At 48.6% G+C, this 17,768-nt stretch overlaps 2 protein-coding genes across 2 annotated transcripts; both read left to right on the top strand.

Moving 5' to 3' along the window:
* Nucleotides 1-2,702: 2,702 nt before the first annotated feature.
* On the top strand, nucleotides 2,703-16,394 carry hspb2 (heat shock protein, alpha-crystallin-related, b2). Its single transcript, XM_055936950.1, has 3 exons — nucleotides 2,703-2,880; nucleotides 9,134-9,324; nucleotides 9,800-16,394. The coding sequence occupies exons 1-3, from the start codon at nucleotides 2,784-2,786 to the stop codon at nucleotides 10,016-10,018; spliced, it is 507 nt and encodes a 168-aa protein (XP_055792925.1). The 5' UTR covers nucleotides 2,703-2,783; the 3' UTR covers nucleotides 10,019-16,394.
* On the top strand, nucleotides 16,390-17,589 carry LOC129863324 (uncharacterized). Its single transcript, XM_055935214.1, has one exon. It carries the CDS (start codon nucleotides 16,390-16,392, stop codon nucleotides 17,587-17,589), a length of 1,200 nt encoding a protein of 399 aa, XP_055791189.1.
* The last annotated feature ends 179 nt before the right edge of the window (nucleotides 17,590-17,768 follow it).

The raw sequence follows: 17,768 nt of genomic DNA on the forward strand, positions 1-17,768 counted from the left end.
AAAGATGTGATCAATACATGTTGATGATTTCATTCCTGTGCTGTTTGTAACGACCCTGGTAGGTTGACTGATAACCTGAACCAGGTTGCAGGCACTGGTAACAGTTTGAAGCTTTTTCTTGAGCGGGCAACTCAATGAAAAGCCAGTCAATATTTAAATCACCCAGAAAATATACATCTCTGTTGATATCACATACATTATTAAGCATTTCACACGTTATCCAGATACTGACTGTTAACACTTGGTGGTCTATAGCAGCTTCCCACCAGAATGGGCTTTAGGTGAGGCAGATAAACCTGTAGCCATATTACTTCAACAGTATTTAACATTAGATCGTCTCTAAGCTTTACAGGAATGTGGTTCTGAATATAAACAGCAACACCGCCCCCATTGACATTTGTGTCTTTTCTGTACATTTTAAAACCTTGGTTTTCTAACCACTGTATCGTCAAAGTTATAATCTGAGTTTCAGAGATAGTCAGAATATGAATGTAATCTGTTACTAGCATGTTAGTGATTTCATGAACAATAACTATTTTTTAGCACTTTTCTGGGATGCTTGCTTGTTTTCATTGCTTTAATGGGAAGCTCAGCATAAGTAGACATGCTCATGTTCTTTATGTTAGCGCAGGCTGAGCTGCTCACAGTGGACTTCCTGCTATTGCACAACACCTCAGTGCTAACAGTATAACTCTGGTTCATAGGCTCATGATTACTGCTTACAATAGCTGTAGGATCAGCAGAGGTATTCAAGGCAGTTAGAGGGGCATCAATTAGGTTAGTTACATTGTGTCTACCAACGCCCCTGGTTTAATGTACACTTGCTGAAGCTCAGCGTCACAATGGTAGGGATTAACTGAGCTGGGCTTGAGTCATTGATAAGTCGATGTGTCAACGCAGCCTTATAATGCTGTGAAAGGATCCAGGAAGCCAAATGATTTGGGTGGATCCCATCCTCCTTTATATAACGTGTTTTGTTTCCAAAAGGTGTCGAAATTGTCAAGAAAAGTTACACCTGTTGAGCTGTGATAATCACGTAGCGTACAATGCCACGATTCAGAGGGGGCACAGGGCCAGATATGATGGGTCTTTTATATAGTGTCTAAGGAAGCCACTTCAATCCTACTGTATAATCCTCGGCAAGCAAACAATTGCCGCATTGGAACTCTGAGTGATCAGTTTGTCCTGAAACAAGCGTAGTAGATACAGATCCTGCCACATTGGAACTCTGAGTGATCAGTTTGTCCTGAAACAAGCGTAGTAGATATAGGTCCTGCCACATTGGAACTCTGAGTGATCCAGTTTGTCCTGAAACAAGCGTAGTAGATACAGATCCTGCCACATTGGAACTCTGAGTGATCCAGTTTGTCCTGAAACAAGCGTAGTAGATACAGGTCCTACAGCACTGGAACCACCCATGTATTTCTCCAGACACAGAGGGCTCCATTGGACAATTCATCTGGGATTAACTTTGTTAGCTTGATGTCTAGCAGTTTAGCTGGCAGCTTAGCTAGCTAGCTAGCTACCTAGCTAAGGTTAACGGCTCTGTCAAGCAGGCTCCAACCTGTCTGTAAAGCGGGATTCCGGGACAAGAAATAGCTGTCCTGGTTGTTAAAAGCTAACCGCGTTGCGGAATTCATGCAAAAACAAGCTCAGTATATATCTAACGAAGATTGGTTATTTCTTTGTAAAAAAAAAAAAAAGAGTGTTTCCAGCATACAGTGTCAATATACTTCTGTTATTAGTTTGTTATTAGTCTGTTATTAGTTTGTTACTAGTCTGTTATTAGTTTGTTATTAGTCTGTTATTAGTCTGTTATTAGTCTGTTATTAGTCTGTTACTAGTCTGTTATTAGTCTGTTATTAGTCTGTTATTAGTCTGTTATTAGTCTGTTATTAGTCTGTTACTAGTCTGTTACTAGTCTGTTACTAGTCTGTTATTAGTCTGTTACTAGTCTGTTATTAGTCTGTTATTAGTCTGTTATTAGTCTGTTATTAGTCTGTTATTAGTCTGTTATTAGTCTGTTATTAGTCTGTTACTAGTCTGTTATTAGTCTGTTACTAGTCTGTTATTAGTCTGTTATTAGTCTGTTATTAGTCTGTTATGAGTCTGTTATTGGTCTGTTATTGGTCTGTTATTAGTCTGTTACTAGTCTGTTATTAGTCTGTTATTAGTCTGTTATTAGTCTGTTATTAGTCTGTTATTAGTCTGTTATTAGTCTGTTACTAGTCTGTTATTAGTCTGTTATTAGTCTGTTATTAGTCTGTTATGAGTCTGTTATTGGTCTGTTATTAGTCTGTTATTAGTCTGTTACTAGTCTGTTATTAGTCTGTTACTAGTCTGTTATTAGTCTGTTATTAGTCTGTTATTAGTCTGTTACTAGTCTGTTATTAGTTTGTTACTAGTCTGTTATTGGTCTGTTATTAGTCTGTTATTAGTCTGTTATGAGTCTGTTATTAGTCTGTTATTTGTCTGTTACTAGTCTGTTATTAGTCTGTTACTAGTCTGTTATTAGTCTGTTATTAGTCTGTTATTAGTCTGTTATTAGTCTGTTATTTGTCTGTGTATGAGTGAAATGGAGCAGAATGTGTGTGTACTCTATTTGCAGCCTTTTTATCTCCGTGGAGCCAAACATTCGTTTGGATAAACTCCCCCTGTTCCCTCTCCTCTCCCCTTCCTCGCTCGTACCCTCACTCTCTCCCTCCCTCTCTATCCCCTTACTCACTCCCTCCCTCCCTCCCTCTCCCTCACTCTCTCTTTCTCCCTCTGTCAGTCATTGAGTCATGATGGCGGAGCGGACGGTGCCTCATGCATATCCCATGAGTACTCAGTGTGAACTGAACTCTCCCAGACGGATCTACGACCAGAACTTTGGAGAAGGTAGGAACCTCTCCCTCCCTCTGTCGCTTTCTGTCTGTCTCTCTGTCGCTCTCTGTCTGTCTTTGCCTCTCTGTGTGTTTTTAAATCAGAGGTGTATTTAGTTTGTGATCTATAGCGAGAGCTACGCTATAAAACTATCACTGGATCACTGGCTGTAGCTAACATGCTGTATCTCAGTACAAGTAATGAGTGGTGTGTGTGTGTGTGTCACTAGTCAATATAAATCCAAAACAAACAGAGATGAATGTCCAATATTGTTTTCCCCTGAACTAGGGAACCCCGCCCCTCAGAAGGACTGTGTGTATAAATAGAACTTCCAGCTAAACAGGGTTCCATAATAACCCGTGGCAGCTTGGAACACACACTGCATAGAGCCTGGGACTGGGAGACTGGGACTGCATAGAGCCTGCATAGAGACTGGGACTGGGAGACTGGGCCTGCATAGAGACTGGGACTGGGAGACTGGGTGCCTGCATAGAGCCTGGGACTGGGAGACTGGGCCTGCATAGAGCCTGGGACTGGGAGACTGGGCCTGCATAGAGCCTGCATAGAGCCTGGGACTGGGAGACTGGGACTGCATAGAGCCTGCATAGAGACTGGGACTGGGAGACTGGGCCTGCATAGAGCCTGCATAGAGACTGGGACTGGGAGACTGGGCCTGCATAGAGCCTGCATAGAGACTGGGACTGGGAGACTGGGCCTGCATAGAGACTGGGACTGGGATACTGGGCCTGCATAGAGCCTGGAACACACACTGCATAGAGCCTGGGACTGGGAGACTGGGACTGCATAGAGCCTGCATAGAGCCTGGGACTGGGAGACTGGGACTGCATAGAGCCTGCATAGAGACTGGGACTGGGAGACTGGGCCTGCATAGAGCCTGCATAGAGACTGGGACTGGGAGACTGGGCCTGCATAGAGCCTGCATAGAGACTGGGACTGGGAGACTGGGCCTGCATAGAGCCTGCATAGAGACTGGGACTGGGAGACTGGGCCTGCATAGAGCCTGCATAGAGACTAGGACTGGGAGACTGGGCCTGCATAGAGACTGGGACTGGGAGACTGGGCCTGCATAGAGCCTGCATAGAGACTGGGACTGGGAGACTGGGCCTGCATAGAGCCTGCATAGAGACTGGGACTGGGAGACTGGGCCTGCATAGAGCCTGCATAGAGACTGGGACTGGGAGACTGGGCCTGCATAGAGCCTGCATAGAGACTGGGACTGGGAGACTGGGCCTGCATAGAGCCTGCATAGAGACTAGGACTGGGAGACTGGGCCTGCATAGAGACTGGGACTGGGAGACTGGGCCTGCATAGAGCCTGCATAGAGACTGGGACTGGGAGACTGGGCCTGCATAGAGCCTGCATAGAGACTGGGACTGGGAGACTGGGCCTGCATAGAGACTGGGACTGGGAGACTGGGCCTGCATAGAGCCTGCATAGAGACTGGGACTGGGAGACTGGGCCTGCATAGAGCCTGCATAGAGACTGGGACTGGGAGACTGGGCCTGCATAGAGCCTGCATAGAGACTAGGTATGGAAAAAAATGTCTGATTCAAATAGAGATAGGGGGTTGGTGGGAGAGGAGAGTGATTACATTGTAATCATTTAGCAGACACTCTTATCCAGAGAGATTTACAGGAGCAATTAGGGTAAAAAGCATAACTCAAGGGGACATTGGCCGATTTTTCACCTAGTCAACTCAGGGGTTCAAACCAGCAACCTTTTGGTTACTGACCCAATAATCTCAACCGCTAGGTTAAATGCCGCCGTGTGAGGAGGAGGGGCTAGAGGAGAGAGAGGAGGAGGGGCTAGAGGAGAGAGAGGAGGAGGGGCTAGAGGAGAGAGAGGAGGAGGGGCTAGAGTAGAGAGCGGAGGAGGGGCTAGAGGAGAGAGAGGAGGAGGGGCTAGAGGAGAGAGAGGAGGAGGTGCTAGAGGAGAGAGAGGAGGAGGGGCTAGAGGAGAGAGAGGAGGAGGGGCTAGAGGAGAGAGAGGAGGAGGGGCTAGAGGAGAGAGAGGAGGAGGGGCTAGAGGAGAAAAGGAGGAGGGGCTAGAGTAGAGAGCGGAGGAGGGGCTAGAGGAGAAAAGGGGGAGGGGCTAGAGGAGAGAGAGGAGGAGGGGCTAGAGGAGAGAGAGGAGGAGGGGCTAGAGGAGAGAGAGGAGGAGGTGCTAGAGGAGAAAAGGAGGAGGGGCTAGAGGAGAGAGAGGAGGAGGGGAATAGAGGAGAGAGAGGAGGAGGGGCTAGAGGAGAGAGAGGAGGAGGGGAATAGAGGAGAGAGAGGAGGAGGGGCTAGAGGAGAAAAGGAGGAGGGGCTAGAGGAGAAAAGGAGGAGGGGCTAGAGGAGAGAGAGGAGGAGGGGCTAGAGGAGAGACAGAAAAAGGACAGGTGAGTTTCTCCTAAGCCTTGTAGCTAAAGTGGTATTATTTCAGACCCACAAACCATCCTAGAACAGCTGCACTGGGTTTTATAGTAAGTACTGTAAAACTTCCCCCACCCCCATCCCTGAGAGAACTATCAAACTACTGTAAACCTCTTCCCCCCAGCCCTGAGAGAACTATCAAACTACTGTAAACCTCTTCCCCCCCAGCCCTGAGAGAACTATCAAACTACTGTAAACCTCTTCCCCCCCAGCCCTGAGAGAACTATCAAACTACTGTAAACCTCTTCCCCCCAGCTCTGAGAGAACTATCAAACTACTGTAAACCTCTTCCCCCCAACCCTGAGAGAACTATAAAACTACTGTAAACCTCTTCCCCCCAGCCCTGAGAGAACTATCAAACTACAGTAAACCCTGACTCCCCCCCAGCTATATGATTCTCTCCTGACTCCTCCCCCAGCTATATTATTCTATTATCTGACTCCTCCCTTGCTATATGATTCTCTCCTGACTCCTCCCCCAGCTATATGATTCTATTATCTGACTCCTCCCCAGCTATATGATTATATTATCTGACTCCTCCCTTGCTATATGATTCTCTCCTGACTCCTCCCCCAGCTATATGATTATATTATCTGACTCCTCCCCTGCTATATGATTCTCTCCTGACTCCTCCCCCAGCTATATGATTATATTATCTGACTCCTCCCCAGCTATATGATTATATTATCTGACTCCTCCCCCAGCTATATGATTATATTATCTGACTCCTCCCCAGCTATATGATACTATTATCTGACTCCTCCCCAGCTATATGATTCTATTATCTGACTCCTCCCCAGCTATATGATTATTTACTGACTCCTCCCCAGTTATATGATTATATTATCTGACTCCTCCCCCAGCTATATGATTCTATTATCTGACTCCTCCCCAGTTATATGATTATATTATCTGACTCCTCCCCAGCTATATGATACTATTATCTGACTCCTCCCCCAGCTATATGATTCTATTATCTGACTCCTCCCCAGCTATATGATTATATTATCTGACTCCTCCCTTGCTATATGATTCTCTCCTGACTCCTCCCCCAGCTATATGATTATATTATCTGACTCCTCCCCTGCTATATGATTCTCTCCTGACTCCTCCCCAGCTATATGATTCTATTATCTGACTCCTCCCCAGCTATATGATTATATTATCTGACTCCTCCCTTGCTATATGATTCTCTCCTGACTCCTCCCCCAGCTATATGATTATATTATCTGACTCCTCCCCTGCTATATGATTCTCTCCTGACTCCTCCCCAGCTATATGATTCTATTATCTGACTCCTCCCCAGCTATATGATTATATTATCTGACTCCTCCCAAGCTATATGATTATATTATCTGACTCCTCCCCAGCTATATGATTCGTTCCTGACTCCTCCCCAGCTATATGATTCTTTTATCTGACTCCTCCCCAGCTATATGATTCTTTTATCTGACTCCTCCCCAGCTATATGATTCTCTCCTGACTCCTCCCCAGCTATATGATTATATTATCTGACTCCTCCCCCAACTATATGATTCTATTATCTGACTCCTCCCCAGCTATATGATTCTCTCCTGACTCCTCCCCAGCTATATGATTCTTTTATCTGACTCCTCCCCAGCTATATGATTCTCTCCTGACTCCTCCCCAGCTATATGATTCTCTCCTGACTCCTCCCCCAGCTATATGATTATATTATCTGACTCCTCCCCAGCTATATGATTATATTATCTGACTCCTCCCCAGCTATATGATTCTATTATCTGACTCCTCCCCAGCTATATGATTCTCTCCTGACTCCTCCCCCAGCTATATGATTCTATTATCTGACTCCTCCCCTGCTATATGATTCTCTCCTGACTCCTCCCCCAGCTATATGATTATATTATCTGACTCCTCCCCCAGCTATATGATTGTATTATCTGACTCCTCCCCCAGCTATATTATTCTTTCCTGACTCCTCCCCAGCAATATGATTATATTATCTGACTCCTCCCCTAGCTATATGATTATATTATCTGACTCCTCCCCCAGCTATATGATTATATTATCTGACTCCACCCCAGCTACATGATTCTATTATCTGACTCCTCCCCAGCTATATGATTCTTTCCTGACTCCTGCCCCAGCTATATGATTCTATAATCTGACTACTACCCAGCTATATGATTCTTTCCTGACTCCTCCCCAGCTATATGATTCTTTCCTGACTCCTCCCCAGCTATATGATTATATTATCTGACTCCTCCCCCAGCTATATGATTCTATTATCTGACTCCTCCAAAGCTATATGATTCTCTCCTGACTCCTCCCCCAGCAATATGATTCTATAATCTGACTACTACCCAGCAATATGATTCTATAATCTGACTACTACCCAGCAATATGATTCTATAATCTGACTACTACCCAACAATATGATTCTATAATCTGACTACTACCCAGCAATATGCTTCTATAATCTGACTACTACCCAGCAATATGATTCTATAATCTGACTACTACCCAACAATATGATTCTATAATCTGACTACTACCCAGCAATATGATTCTATAATCTGACTACTACCCAGCAATATGATTCTATAATCTGACTACTACCCAGCAATATGATTCTATAATCTGACTACTACCCAACAATATGATTCTATAATCTGACTACTACCCAGCAATATGCTTCTATAATCTGACTACTACCCAACAATATGATTCTATAATCTGACTACTACCCAGCAATATGATTATATTATCTGACTACTACCCAACAATATGATTCTATAATCTGACTACTACCCAACAATATGATTCTATAATCTGACTACTACCCAACAATATGATTCTATTATCTGACTACTACCCAGCATTATAATTATATTATCTGACTACTACCCAACAATATGATTCTATAATCTGACTACTACCCAGCAATATGATTCTATAATCTGACTACTACCCAGCAATATGATTCTATAATCTGACTACTACCCAGCAATATGATTCTATAATCTGACTACTACCCAGCAATATGATTCTATAATCTGACTACTACCCAGCAATATGATTCTATTATCTGACTACTACCCAGCAATATAATTATATTATCTGACTACTACCCAACAATATGATTCTATAATCTGACTACTACCCAGCAATATGATTCTATAATCTGACTACTACCCAACAATATGATTCTATAATCTGACTACTACCCAGCAATATGATTCTATAATCTGACTACTACCCAACAATATGATTCTATAATCTGACTACTACCCAACAATATGATTCTATAATCTGAGTACTACCCAACAATATGATTCTATAATCTGACTACTACCCAACAATATGATTCTATAATCTGAGTAATCTCCCAGCTGTATGATTCTGATATCTGACTCCTCCCCCAGCTGTATGATTCTGATATCTGACTCCTCCCCCAGCTGTATGATTCTGATATCTGACTCCTCCCCCAGCTGTATGATTCTGATATCTGACTCCTCCCCCAGCTGTATGATTCTGATATCTGACTCCTCCCCCAGCTGTATGATTCTGATATCTGACTCCTCCCCCAGCTGTATGATTCTGATATCTGACTCCTCCCCCAGCTGTATGATTCTGATATCTGACTCCTCCCCCAGCTGTATGATTCTGATATCTGACTCCTCCCCTGCTATATGATTCTCTCCTGACTCCTCCCCCAGCTGTATGATTCTGATATCTGACTCCTCCCCCTGCTGTATGATTCTGATATCTGACTCCTCCCCCAGCTGTATGATTCTGATATCTGACTCCTCCCCCAGCTGTATGATTCTGATATCTGACTCCTCCCCCAGCTCTTACCCCCCAGGACCTCCTGACCCCCACCCTGTACCATGGTTACTATGTCCGTCCACGAATCACCAAGCAGCTAGGGCGAGGCTTCTCTGATATAGAGGCGGAGCCAGGGAAGTGGACCGTCCGATTGGACGTGTGTCAGTTCACTCCTGATGAAGTCACCGTCCGCACCGTCAACAACCTACTGGAGGTAAAGACTTCTAACCCCTGACCTCTAACGACACGGGTGATGGACATCCACAAATTAATACATACCTATATGAAACGTAACATATCATACTACATGGAGTGTCTCTGACTTACTTACAGAATGATACGAAATGCTCTGAGACCAGGTTGCTTTGAATGCCACTTTGGTCAACTTATTGCCCCCGCCCCGTGAAAGGGTTGCATCAGAGCGAGACTTCAAAATGGTCCTCAATGGCGATGCCCACGATAAAAATACCTCTATCATGCTCTATTCCCCTGACGCCTGACCTGTTACCCCTAACCTCAAACCCCTAAGCAAACCTTCTGGAGTTAAAGACCTGTCTCTCTCTCTCCCTCTTCCTTGGTTCGTTGTGTTGTGTGTGTGTGTGTGTGTGTGTGTGTGTGTGTGTGTGTGTGTGTGGTGTGTGTGTGTGTGTGTGTGTGTGTGTGTGTGTGTGTGTGTGTGTGTGTGTCAGGTCAGTGGGAACCACTCCCAGAGACAGGATGTCCACGGGTTCATCAGTCGGTCGTTTACGAGGACCTACATACTTCCTGTGGGTGTCGACCCTCTACTGCTCTTCGTTGACCTATCACACGACGGCATCCTCTCTGTCTCCGCTCCCCGGACAACCCCCGACCCGCCCTCCACACACACGCATATCATACACACACACACCGACAAGACAACCAAGTGACGACACAGACACAACCAAAATACGACCTAGTGTCCTCTGTCATGGATCAACCCCAATACCCTCTAGGATCAACCCCAATACCCCCTAGTGTCCTCTGTCATGGATCAACCCCAATACCCTCTAGGATCAACCCCAATACCCTCTAGTGTACTCTGTCATGGATCAGCCCCAATACCTCTAGGATCAACCCCAATACCCCCTAGTGTCCTCTGTCATGGATCAACCCCAATACCCCCTAGTGTCCTCTGTCATGGATCAACCCTAATACCCCCTAGTATCCTCTGTCATGGATCAACCCCAATACCCCCTAGTCTCCTCTGTCATGGATCAACCCCAATACCCCCTAGTGTCCTCTGTCATGGATCAACCCAAATACCCCCTAGTCTCCTCTGTCATGGATCAACCCCAATACCCCCTAGTGTCCTCTGTCATGGATCAACCCCAATACCTCCTAGTGTCCTCTGTCATGGATCAACCCCAATACCCTCTAGTGTCCTCTGTCATGGATCAACCCCAATACCCACTAGTGTCCTCTGTCATGGATCAACCCTAATACCCTCTAGTGTCCTCTGTCATGGATCAACCCCAATACCCCCTAGTGTCCTCTGTCATGGATCAACCCCAATACCCCCTAGTGTCCTCTGTCATGGATCAACCCCAATACCCTCTAGTGTCCTCTGTCATGGATCAACCCCAATACCCTCTAGTGTCCTCTGTCATGGATCAAACCCAATACCCCCTAGTGTCCTCTGTCATGGATCAACCCCAATACCCTCTAGTGTCCTCTGTCATGGATCAACCCCAATACCATCTAGTGTCCTCTGTCATGGATCAACCCCAATACCCCCTAGTGTCCTCTGTGATAGATCAACCCCTATACCCCCTAGTGTCCTCTGTCATGGATCAACCCCAATACCCCTAGTGTCCTCTGTCATGGATCAACCCCAATACCCCCTAGGATCAACTCCAATACCCCCTAGTGTCCTCTGTCATGGATCAACCCCAATACCCTCTAGTGTCCTCTGTCATGGATCAACCCCAATACCCCCTAGTGTCCTCTGTCATGGATCAACCCCAATACCCCCTAGTGTCCTCTGTCATGGATCAACCCCAATACTATCTAGGGTCCTCTGTCATGGATAAACCCCAATACCCTCTAGTGTCCTCTGTCATGGATCAACCCCAATACCCCCTAGTGTCCTCTGTCATGGATCAACCCCAATACCCCTAGTGTCCTCTGTCATGGATCAACCCCAATACCCTCTAGTGTCCTCTGTCATGGATCAACCCCAATACCCTCTAGTGTCCTCTGTCATGGATCAACCCCAATACCCTCTAGTGTCCTCTGTCATGGATCAACCCCAATACCCTCTAATGTCCTCTGTCATGGATCAACCCCAATACCCTCTAGTGTCCTCTGTCATGGATCAACCCCAATACCCTCTAGTGTCCTCTGTCATGGATCAACCCCAATACCCTCTAGTGTCCTCTGTCATGGATCAACCCCAATACCCCCTAGTGTCCTCTGTCATGGATCAACCCCAATACCCTCTAGTGTCCTCTGTCATGGATCAACCCCAATACCCCCTAGTGTCCTCTGTCATGGATCAACCACAATACCCTCTAGTGTCCTCTGTCATGGATCAACCCCAATACCCACTAGTGTCCTCTGTCATGGATCAACCCCAATACCCTCTAGTGTCCTCTGTCATGGATCAACCCCAATACCCCCTAGTGTCCTCTGTCATGGATCAACCCCAATACCCTCTAGTGTCCTCTGTCATGGATCAACCCCAATACCCCCTAGTGTCCTCTGTCATGGATCAACCCCAATACCCTCTAGTGTCCTTTGTCATGGATCAACCCCAATACCCTCTAGTGTCCTCTGTCATGGATCAACCCCAATACCCCCTAGTGTCCTCTGTCATGGATCAAACCCAATACCCCCTAGTGTCCTCTGTCATGGATCAACCCCAATACCCCCTAGTGTCCTCTGTCATGGATCAACCCCAATACCCTCTAGTGTCCTCTGTCATGGATCAACCCCAATACCCCCTAGTGTCCTCTGTCATGGATCAACCTCAATACCCTCTAGTGTCCTCTGTCATGGATCAACCCCAATACCCCCTAGTGTCCTCTGTCATGGATCAACCCCAATACCCCTAGTGTCCTCTGTCATGGATCAACCCCAATACCCACTAGTGTCCTCTGTCATGGATCAACCCCAATACCCTCTAGTGTCCTCTGTCATGGATCAACCCCAATACCCCCTAGTGTCCTCTGTCATGGATCAACCCCAATACCCTCTAGTGTCCTCTGTCATGGATCAACCCCAATACCCCCTAGTGTCCTCTGTCATGGATCAACCCCAATACCCCCTAGTGTCCTCTGTCATGGATCAACCCCAATACCTCCTAGTGTCCTCTGTCATGGATCAACCCCAAGACCTCCTAGTGTCCTCTGTCATGGATCAACCCCAATACCCCTAGTGTCCTCTGTCATGGATCAACCCCAATACCCCCTAGTGTCCTCTGTCATGGATCAACCCCAATACCCCCTAGTGTCCTCTGTCATGGATCAACCCCAATACCCCTAGTGTCCTCTGTCATGGATCAACCCCAATACCCCTAGTGTCCTCTGTCATGGATCAACCCAAATACCCACTAGTGTCCTCTGTCATGGATCAACCCCAATACCCTCTAGTGTCCTCTGTCATGGATCAACCCCAATACCCACTAGTGTCCTCTGTCATGGATCAACCCCAATACCCCCTAGTGTCCTCTGTCATGGATCAACCCCAATACCCCCTAGTGTCCTCTGCCATGGATCAACCCCAATACCTCCTAGTGTCCTCTGTCATGGATCAACCCCAATACCCCCTAGTGTCCTCTGTCATGGATCAACCCCAATACCCACTAGTGTCCTCTGTCATGGATCAACCCCAATACCCCCTAGTGTCCTCTGTCATGAATCAACCCCAATACCCACTAGTGTCCTCTGTCATGGATCAACCCCAATACCCCCTAGTGTCCTCTGTCATGGATCAACCCCAATACCCCTAGTGTCCTCTGTCATGGATCAACCCCAATACCCCCTAGTTTCCTCTGTCATGGATCAACCCCAATACCCTCTAGTGTCCTCTGTCATGGATCAACCCCAATACCCCCTAGTGTCCTCTGTCATGGATCAACCCCAATACCCCCTAGTGTCCTCTGTCATGGATCAACCCCAATACCCCCTAGTGTCCTCTGTCATGGATCAACCCCAATACCCCCTAGTGTCCTCTGTCATGGATCAACCCCGATACCCCCTAGTGTCCTCTGTCATGGATCAACCCCAATACCCTCTAGTGTCCTCTGTCATGGATCAACCCCAATACCCCCTAGTGTCCTCTGTCATGGATCAACCCCAATACCCCCTAGTGTCCTCTGTCATGGATCAACCCCAATACCCCTAGTGTCCTCTGTCATGGATCAACCCCAATACCCCCTAGTGTCCTCTGTCATGGATCAACCCCAATACCCCCTAGTGTCCTCTGTCATGGATCAACCCCAATACCCCCTAGTGTCCTCTGTCATGGATCAACCCCAATACCCTCTAGTGTCCTCTGTCATGGATCAACCCCAATACCCCCTAGTGTCCTCTGTCATGGATCAACCCCAATACCCTCTAGTGTCCTCTGTCATGGATCAACCCCAATACCCCCTAGTGTCCTCTGTCATGGATCAACCCCAATACCCCCTAGTGTCCTCTGTCATGGATCAACCCCAATACCTCCTAGTGTCCTCTGTCATGGATCAACCCCAAGACCTCCTAGTGTCCTCTGTCATGGATCAACCCCAATACCCCTAGTGTCCTCTGTCATGGATCAACCCCAATACCCCCTAGTGTCCTCTGTCATGGATCAACCCCAATACCCCCTAGTGTCCTCTGTCATGGATCAACCCCAATACCCCTAGTGTCCTCTGTCATGGATCAACCCCAATACCCCTAGTGTCCTCTGTCATGGATCAACCCAAATACCCACTAGTGTCCTCTGTCATGGATCAACCCCAATACCCTCTAGTGTCCTCTGTCATGGATCAACCCCAATACCCACTAGTGTCCTCTGTCATGGATCAACCCCAATACCCCCTAGTGTCCTCTGTCATGGATCAACCCCAATACCCCCTAGTGTCCTCTGCCATGGATCAACCCCAATACCTCCTAGTGTCCTCTGTCATGGATCAACCCCAATACCCCCTAGTGTCCTCTGTCATGGATCAACCCCAATACCCACTAGTGTCCTCTGTCATGGATCAACCCCAATACCCCCTAGTGTCCTCTGTCATGAATCAACCCCAATACCCACTAGTGTCCTCTGTCATGGATCAACCCCAATACCCCCTAGTGTCCTCTGTCATGGATCAACCCCAATACCCCCTAGTGTCCTCTGTCATGGATCAACCCCAATACCCCCTAGTGTCCTCTGTCATGGATCAACCCCAATACCCCTAGTGTCCTCTGTCATGGATCAACCCCAATACCCCTAGTGTCCTCTGTCATGGATCAACCCAAATACCCACTAGTGTCCTCTGTCATGGATCAACCCCAATACCCTCTAGTGTCCTCTGTCATGGATCAACCCCAATACCCACTAGTGTCCTCTGTCATGGATCAACCCCAATACCCCCTAGTGTCCTCTGTCATGGATCAACCCCAATACCCCCTAGTGTCCTCTGCCATGGATCAACCCCAATACCTCCTAGTGTCCTCTGTCATGGATCAACCCCAATACCCCCTAGTGTCCTCTGTCATGGATCAACCCCAATACCCACTAGTGTCCTCTGTCATGGATCAACCCCAATACCCCCTAGTGTCCTCTGTCATGAATCAACCCCAATACCCACTAGTGTCCTCTGTCATGGATCAACCCCAATACCCCCTAGTGTCCTCTGTCATGGATCAACCCCAATACCCCCTAGTGTCCTCTGTCATGGATCAACCCCAATACCCCCTAGTGTCCTTTGTCATGGATCAACCCCAATACCCCTAGTGTCCTCTGTCATGGATCAACCCCAATACCCCTAGTGTCCTCTGTCATGGATCAACCCCAATACCACCCGGAATGAGATCTATGGAACGTAGACCTTGGGAGATAGAACAAGGACCGTAGACCGTGGGGGATAGTAGACTGTGGGGGATAGTAGAAGGAACGTAGACCGTGGGAGAAAGAGCAAGGACCGTAGACTGTGTGGGATAGCAGACCGTGGGGGATAGCAGACCGTGTGGGATAGCAGACCGTGGGGGATAGCAGACCGTGGGGGAGAGCAGACTGTGGGGGAGAGCAGACTGTGGGGGATAGTAGAAGGAACGTAGACCGTGGGAGAAAGAGCAAGGACCGTAGACTGTGTGGGATAGCAGACCGTGGGGGATAGCAGACCGTGTGGGATAGCAGACCGTGGGGGATAGCAGACCGTGTGGGATAGCAGACCGTGGGGGATAGCAGACCGTGTGGGAGAGCAGACCGTGGGGGATAGCAGACCGTGGGGGAGAGCAGACCGTGGGGGAGAGCAGACCGTGTGGGATAGCAGACCGTGGGGGAGAGCAGACCGTGGGGGAGAGCAGACTGTGGGGGATAAGACGCCATTGGTGCCCATTCAGCGATGCTGATCTAACACGGTGGATATTCATCAAATCCTTCATGATTGATGTGTTCTATCAGGCCCACAATGTGGTTTCTACAATCCCAATGATGTGTTCTATCAGGCCCACAATGTGGTTTCTACAATCCCATTGATGTGTTCTATCAGGCCCACAATGTGGTTTCTACAATCCCATTGATGTGTTCTATCAGGCCCACAATGTGGTTTCTACAATCCCATTTGGATATATTTGTCTGTTTTCGCTGCATAATATTTAGAAGTTGTCTTTTTCGGGATTATAATTTTTTTGGTGCTCAATGCTAACTCCCGTTGGGATAAACTGGTAGCATAGCTAGCATAGAGAAATCAGTGGTGGTAGTGAAACTCATTTTTAACTGTAGTGCATTTGATTGGTGACGAACATGTCCTGTTTAGGGGATGGCATCTTTACAAGCATTATACTCCAATATCTACCACAACATAGTGTGAAATATAGTAACAGTAGCCTAAATGCAGGTTGATTCAGATGGCCGCTAATGAAGAGATTATGGATCTATCCCCAACCGTTTCCATGGTTTCTGTGGATCTCTTACATAATCTACTAGATCGGACATTTCTAAAGATTTATATTGTTGCTTAGTGATGCTCTAGTTTACAATAAAATATACCTATTGTATCTGTAATAAACAATAGTGCTGTTTCTTAATCTAGAATAATGATCTCCCTAGATCATAAATAAATGAATAAATGAGGATGAGTTCTCGAATTGAATGGTTTATTAACCGGAACTCACACATGCTACTGTTTGGTCTTAGCCTACGCCAAATTATTCCCTATTCAAACACTCTGTTAGGATGTGAAGGAGGCAGAACAATGCAAGCCTCCTCCCCAGCCCCCTCCCCAGCCACCTCCCCAGCCTCCTCCCCAGCCACCTCCCCAGCCCCCTCCCCAGCCCCCTCCCCAGCCACCTCCCCAGCCACCTCCCCAGCCCCCTCCCCAGCCACCTCCCCAGCCCCCTCCCCAGCCACCTCCCCAGCCCCCTCCCCAGCCACCTCCCCAGCCCCCTCCCCAGCCCCCTCCCCAGCCACCTCCCCAGCCCCCTCCCCAGCCACCTCCCCAGCCTCCTCCCCAGCCACCTCCCCAGCCACCTCCCCAGCCTCCTCCCCAGCCACCTCCCCAGCCACCTCCCCAGCCTCCTCCCCAGCCACCTCCCCAGCCACCTCCCCAGCCACCTCCCCAGCCTCCTCCCCAGCCACCTCCCCAGCCACCTCCCCAGCCTCCTCCCCAGCCACCTCCCCAGCCACCTCCCCAGCCCCCTCCCCAGCCTCCTCCCCAGCCACCTCCCCAGCCCCCTCCCCAGCCTCCTCCCCAGCCTCCTCCCCAGCCCCCTCCCCAGCCCCCTCCCCAGCCTCCTCCCCAGCCCCCTCCCCAGCCACCTCCCCAGCCCCCTCCCCAGCCACCTCCCCAGCCACCTCCCCAGCCCCCTCCCCAGCCACCTCCCCAGCCACCTCCCCAGCCTCCTCCCCAGCCACCTCCCCAGCCACCTCCCCAGCCCCCTCCCCAGCCCCCTCCCCAGCCACCTCCCCAGCCTCCTCCCCAGCCCCCTCCCCAGCCACCTCCCCAGCCTCCTCCCCAGCCACCTCCCCAGCCTCCTCCCCAGCCACCTCCCCAGCCTCCTCCCCAGCCACCTCCCCAGCCCCCTCCCCAGCCACCTCCCCAGCCTCCTCCCCAGCCACCTCCCCAGCCTCCTCCCCAGCCACCTCCCCAGCCCCCTCCCCAGCCCCCTCCCCAGCCCCCTCCCCAGCCTCCTCCCCAGCCACCTCCCCAGCCCCCTCCCCAGCCACCTCCCCAGCCACCTCCCCAGCCTCCTCCCCAGCCACCTCCCCAGCCCCCTCCCCAGCCACCTCCCCAGCCACCTCCCCAGCCCCCTCCCCAGCCCCCAATTAATTTTGACGTTTTTGCCAAGGGTAATTCTACTCAGATGTTTGGTGTTTCTCAAAGAAAAAAATGTACATGAAAACAACTAATCTCTTGTTGAATGACAACGAAGACTTTATTGAAGAATCCCTACTGCTAACCAATCACAGACGAAGGGGCGTAGACTTTGGCTCCTAATTTGGACTTGC

This window comes from Salvelinus fontinalis, chromosome 10, assembly GCF_029448725.1.
Source record: "Salvelinus fontinalis isolate EN_2023a chromosome 10, ASM2944872v1, whole genome shotgun sequence".
Classification (NCBI taxonomy): Eukaryota; Metazoa; Chordata; class Actinopteri; order Salmoniformes; family Salmonidae; genus Salvelinus; species Salvelinus fontinalis.

Excerpts from the sequence above, each read along its gene's own strand:
- hspb2 (XM_055936950.1), top strand. The coding sequence starts at position 2,784 with ATGATGGCGGAGCGGACGGTGCCTCATGCATATCCCATGAGTACTCAG. Across the intron at positions 2,881-9,133 it reads CGACCAGAACTTTGGAGAAG|CTCTTACCCCCCAGGACCTC; the intron begins GTAGGAACCTCT and ends CTCCTCCCCCAG. Across the intron at positions 9,325-9,799 it reads CCGTCAACAACCTACTGGAG|GTCAGTGGGAACCACTCCCA; the intron begins GTAAAGACTTCT and ends TGTGTGTGTCAG.
- LOC129863324 (XM_055935214.1), top strand. The coding sequence starts at position 16,390 with ATGAGGATGAGTTCTCGAATTGAATGGTTTATTAACCGGAACTCACAC.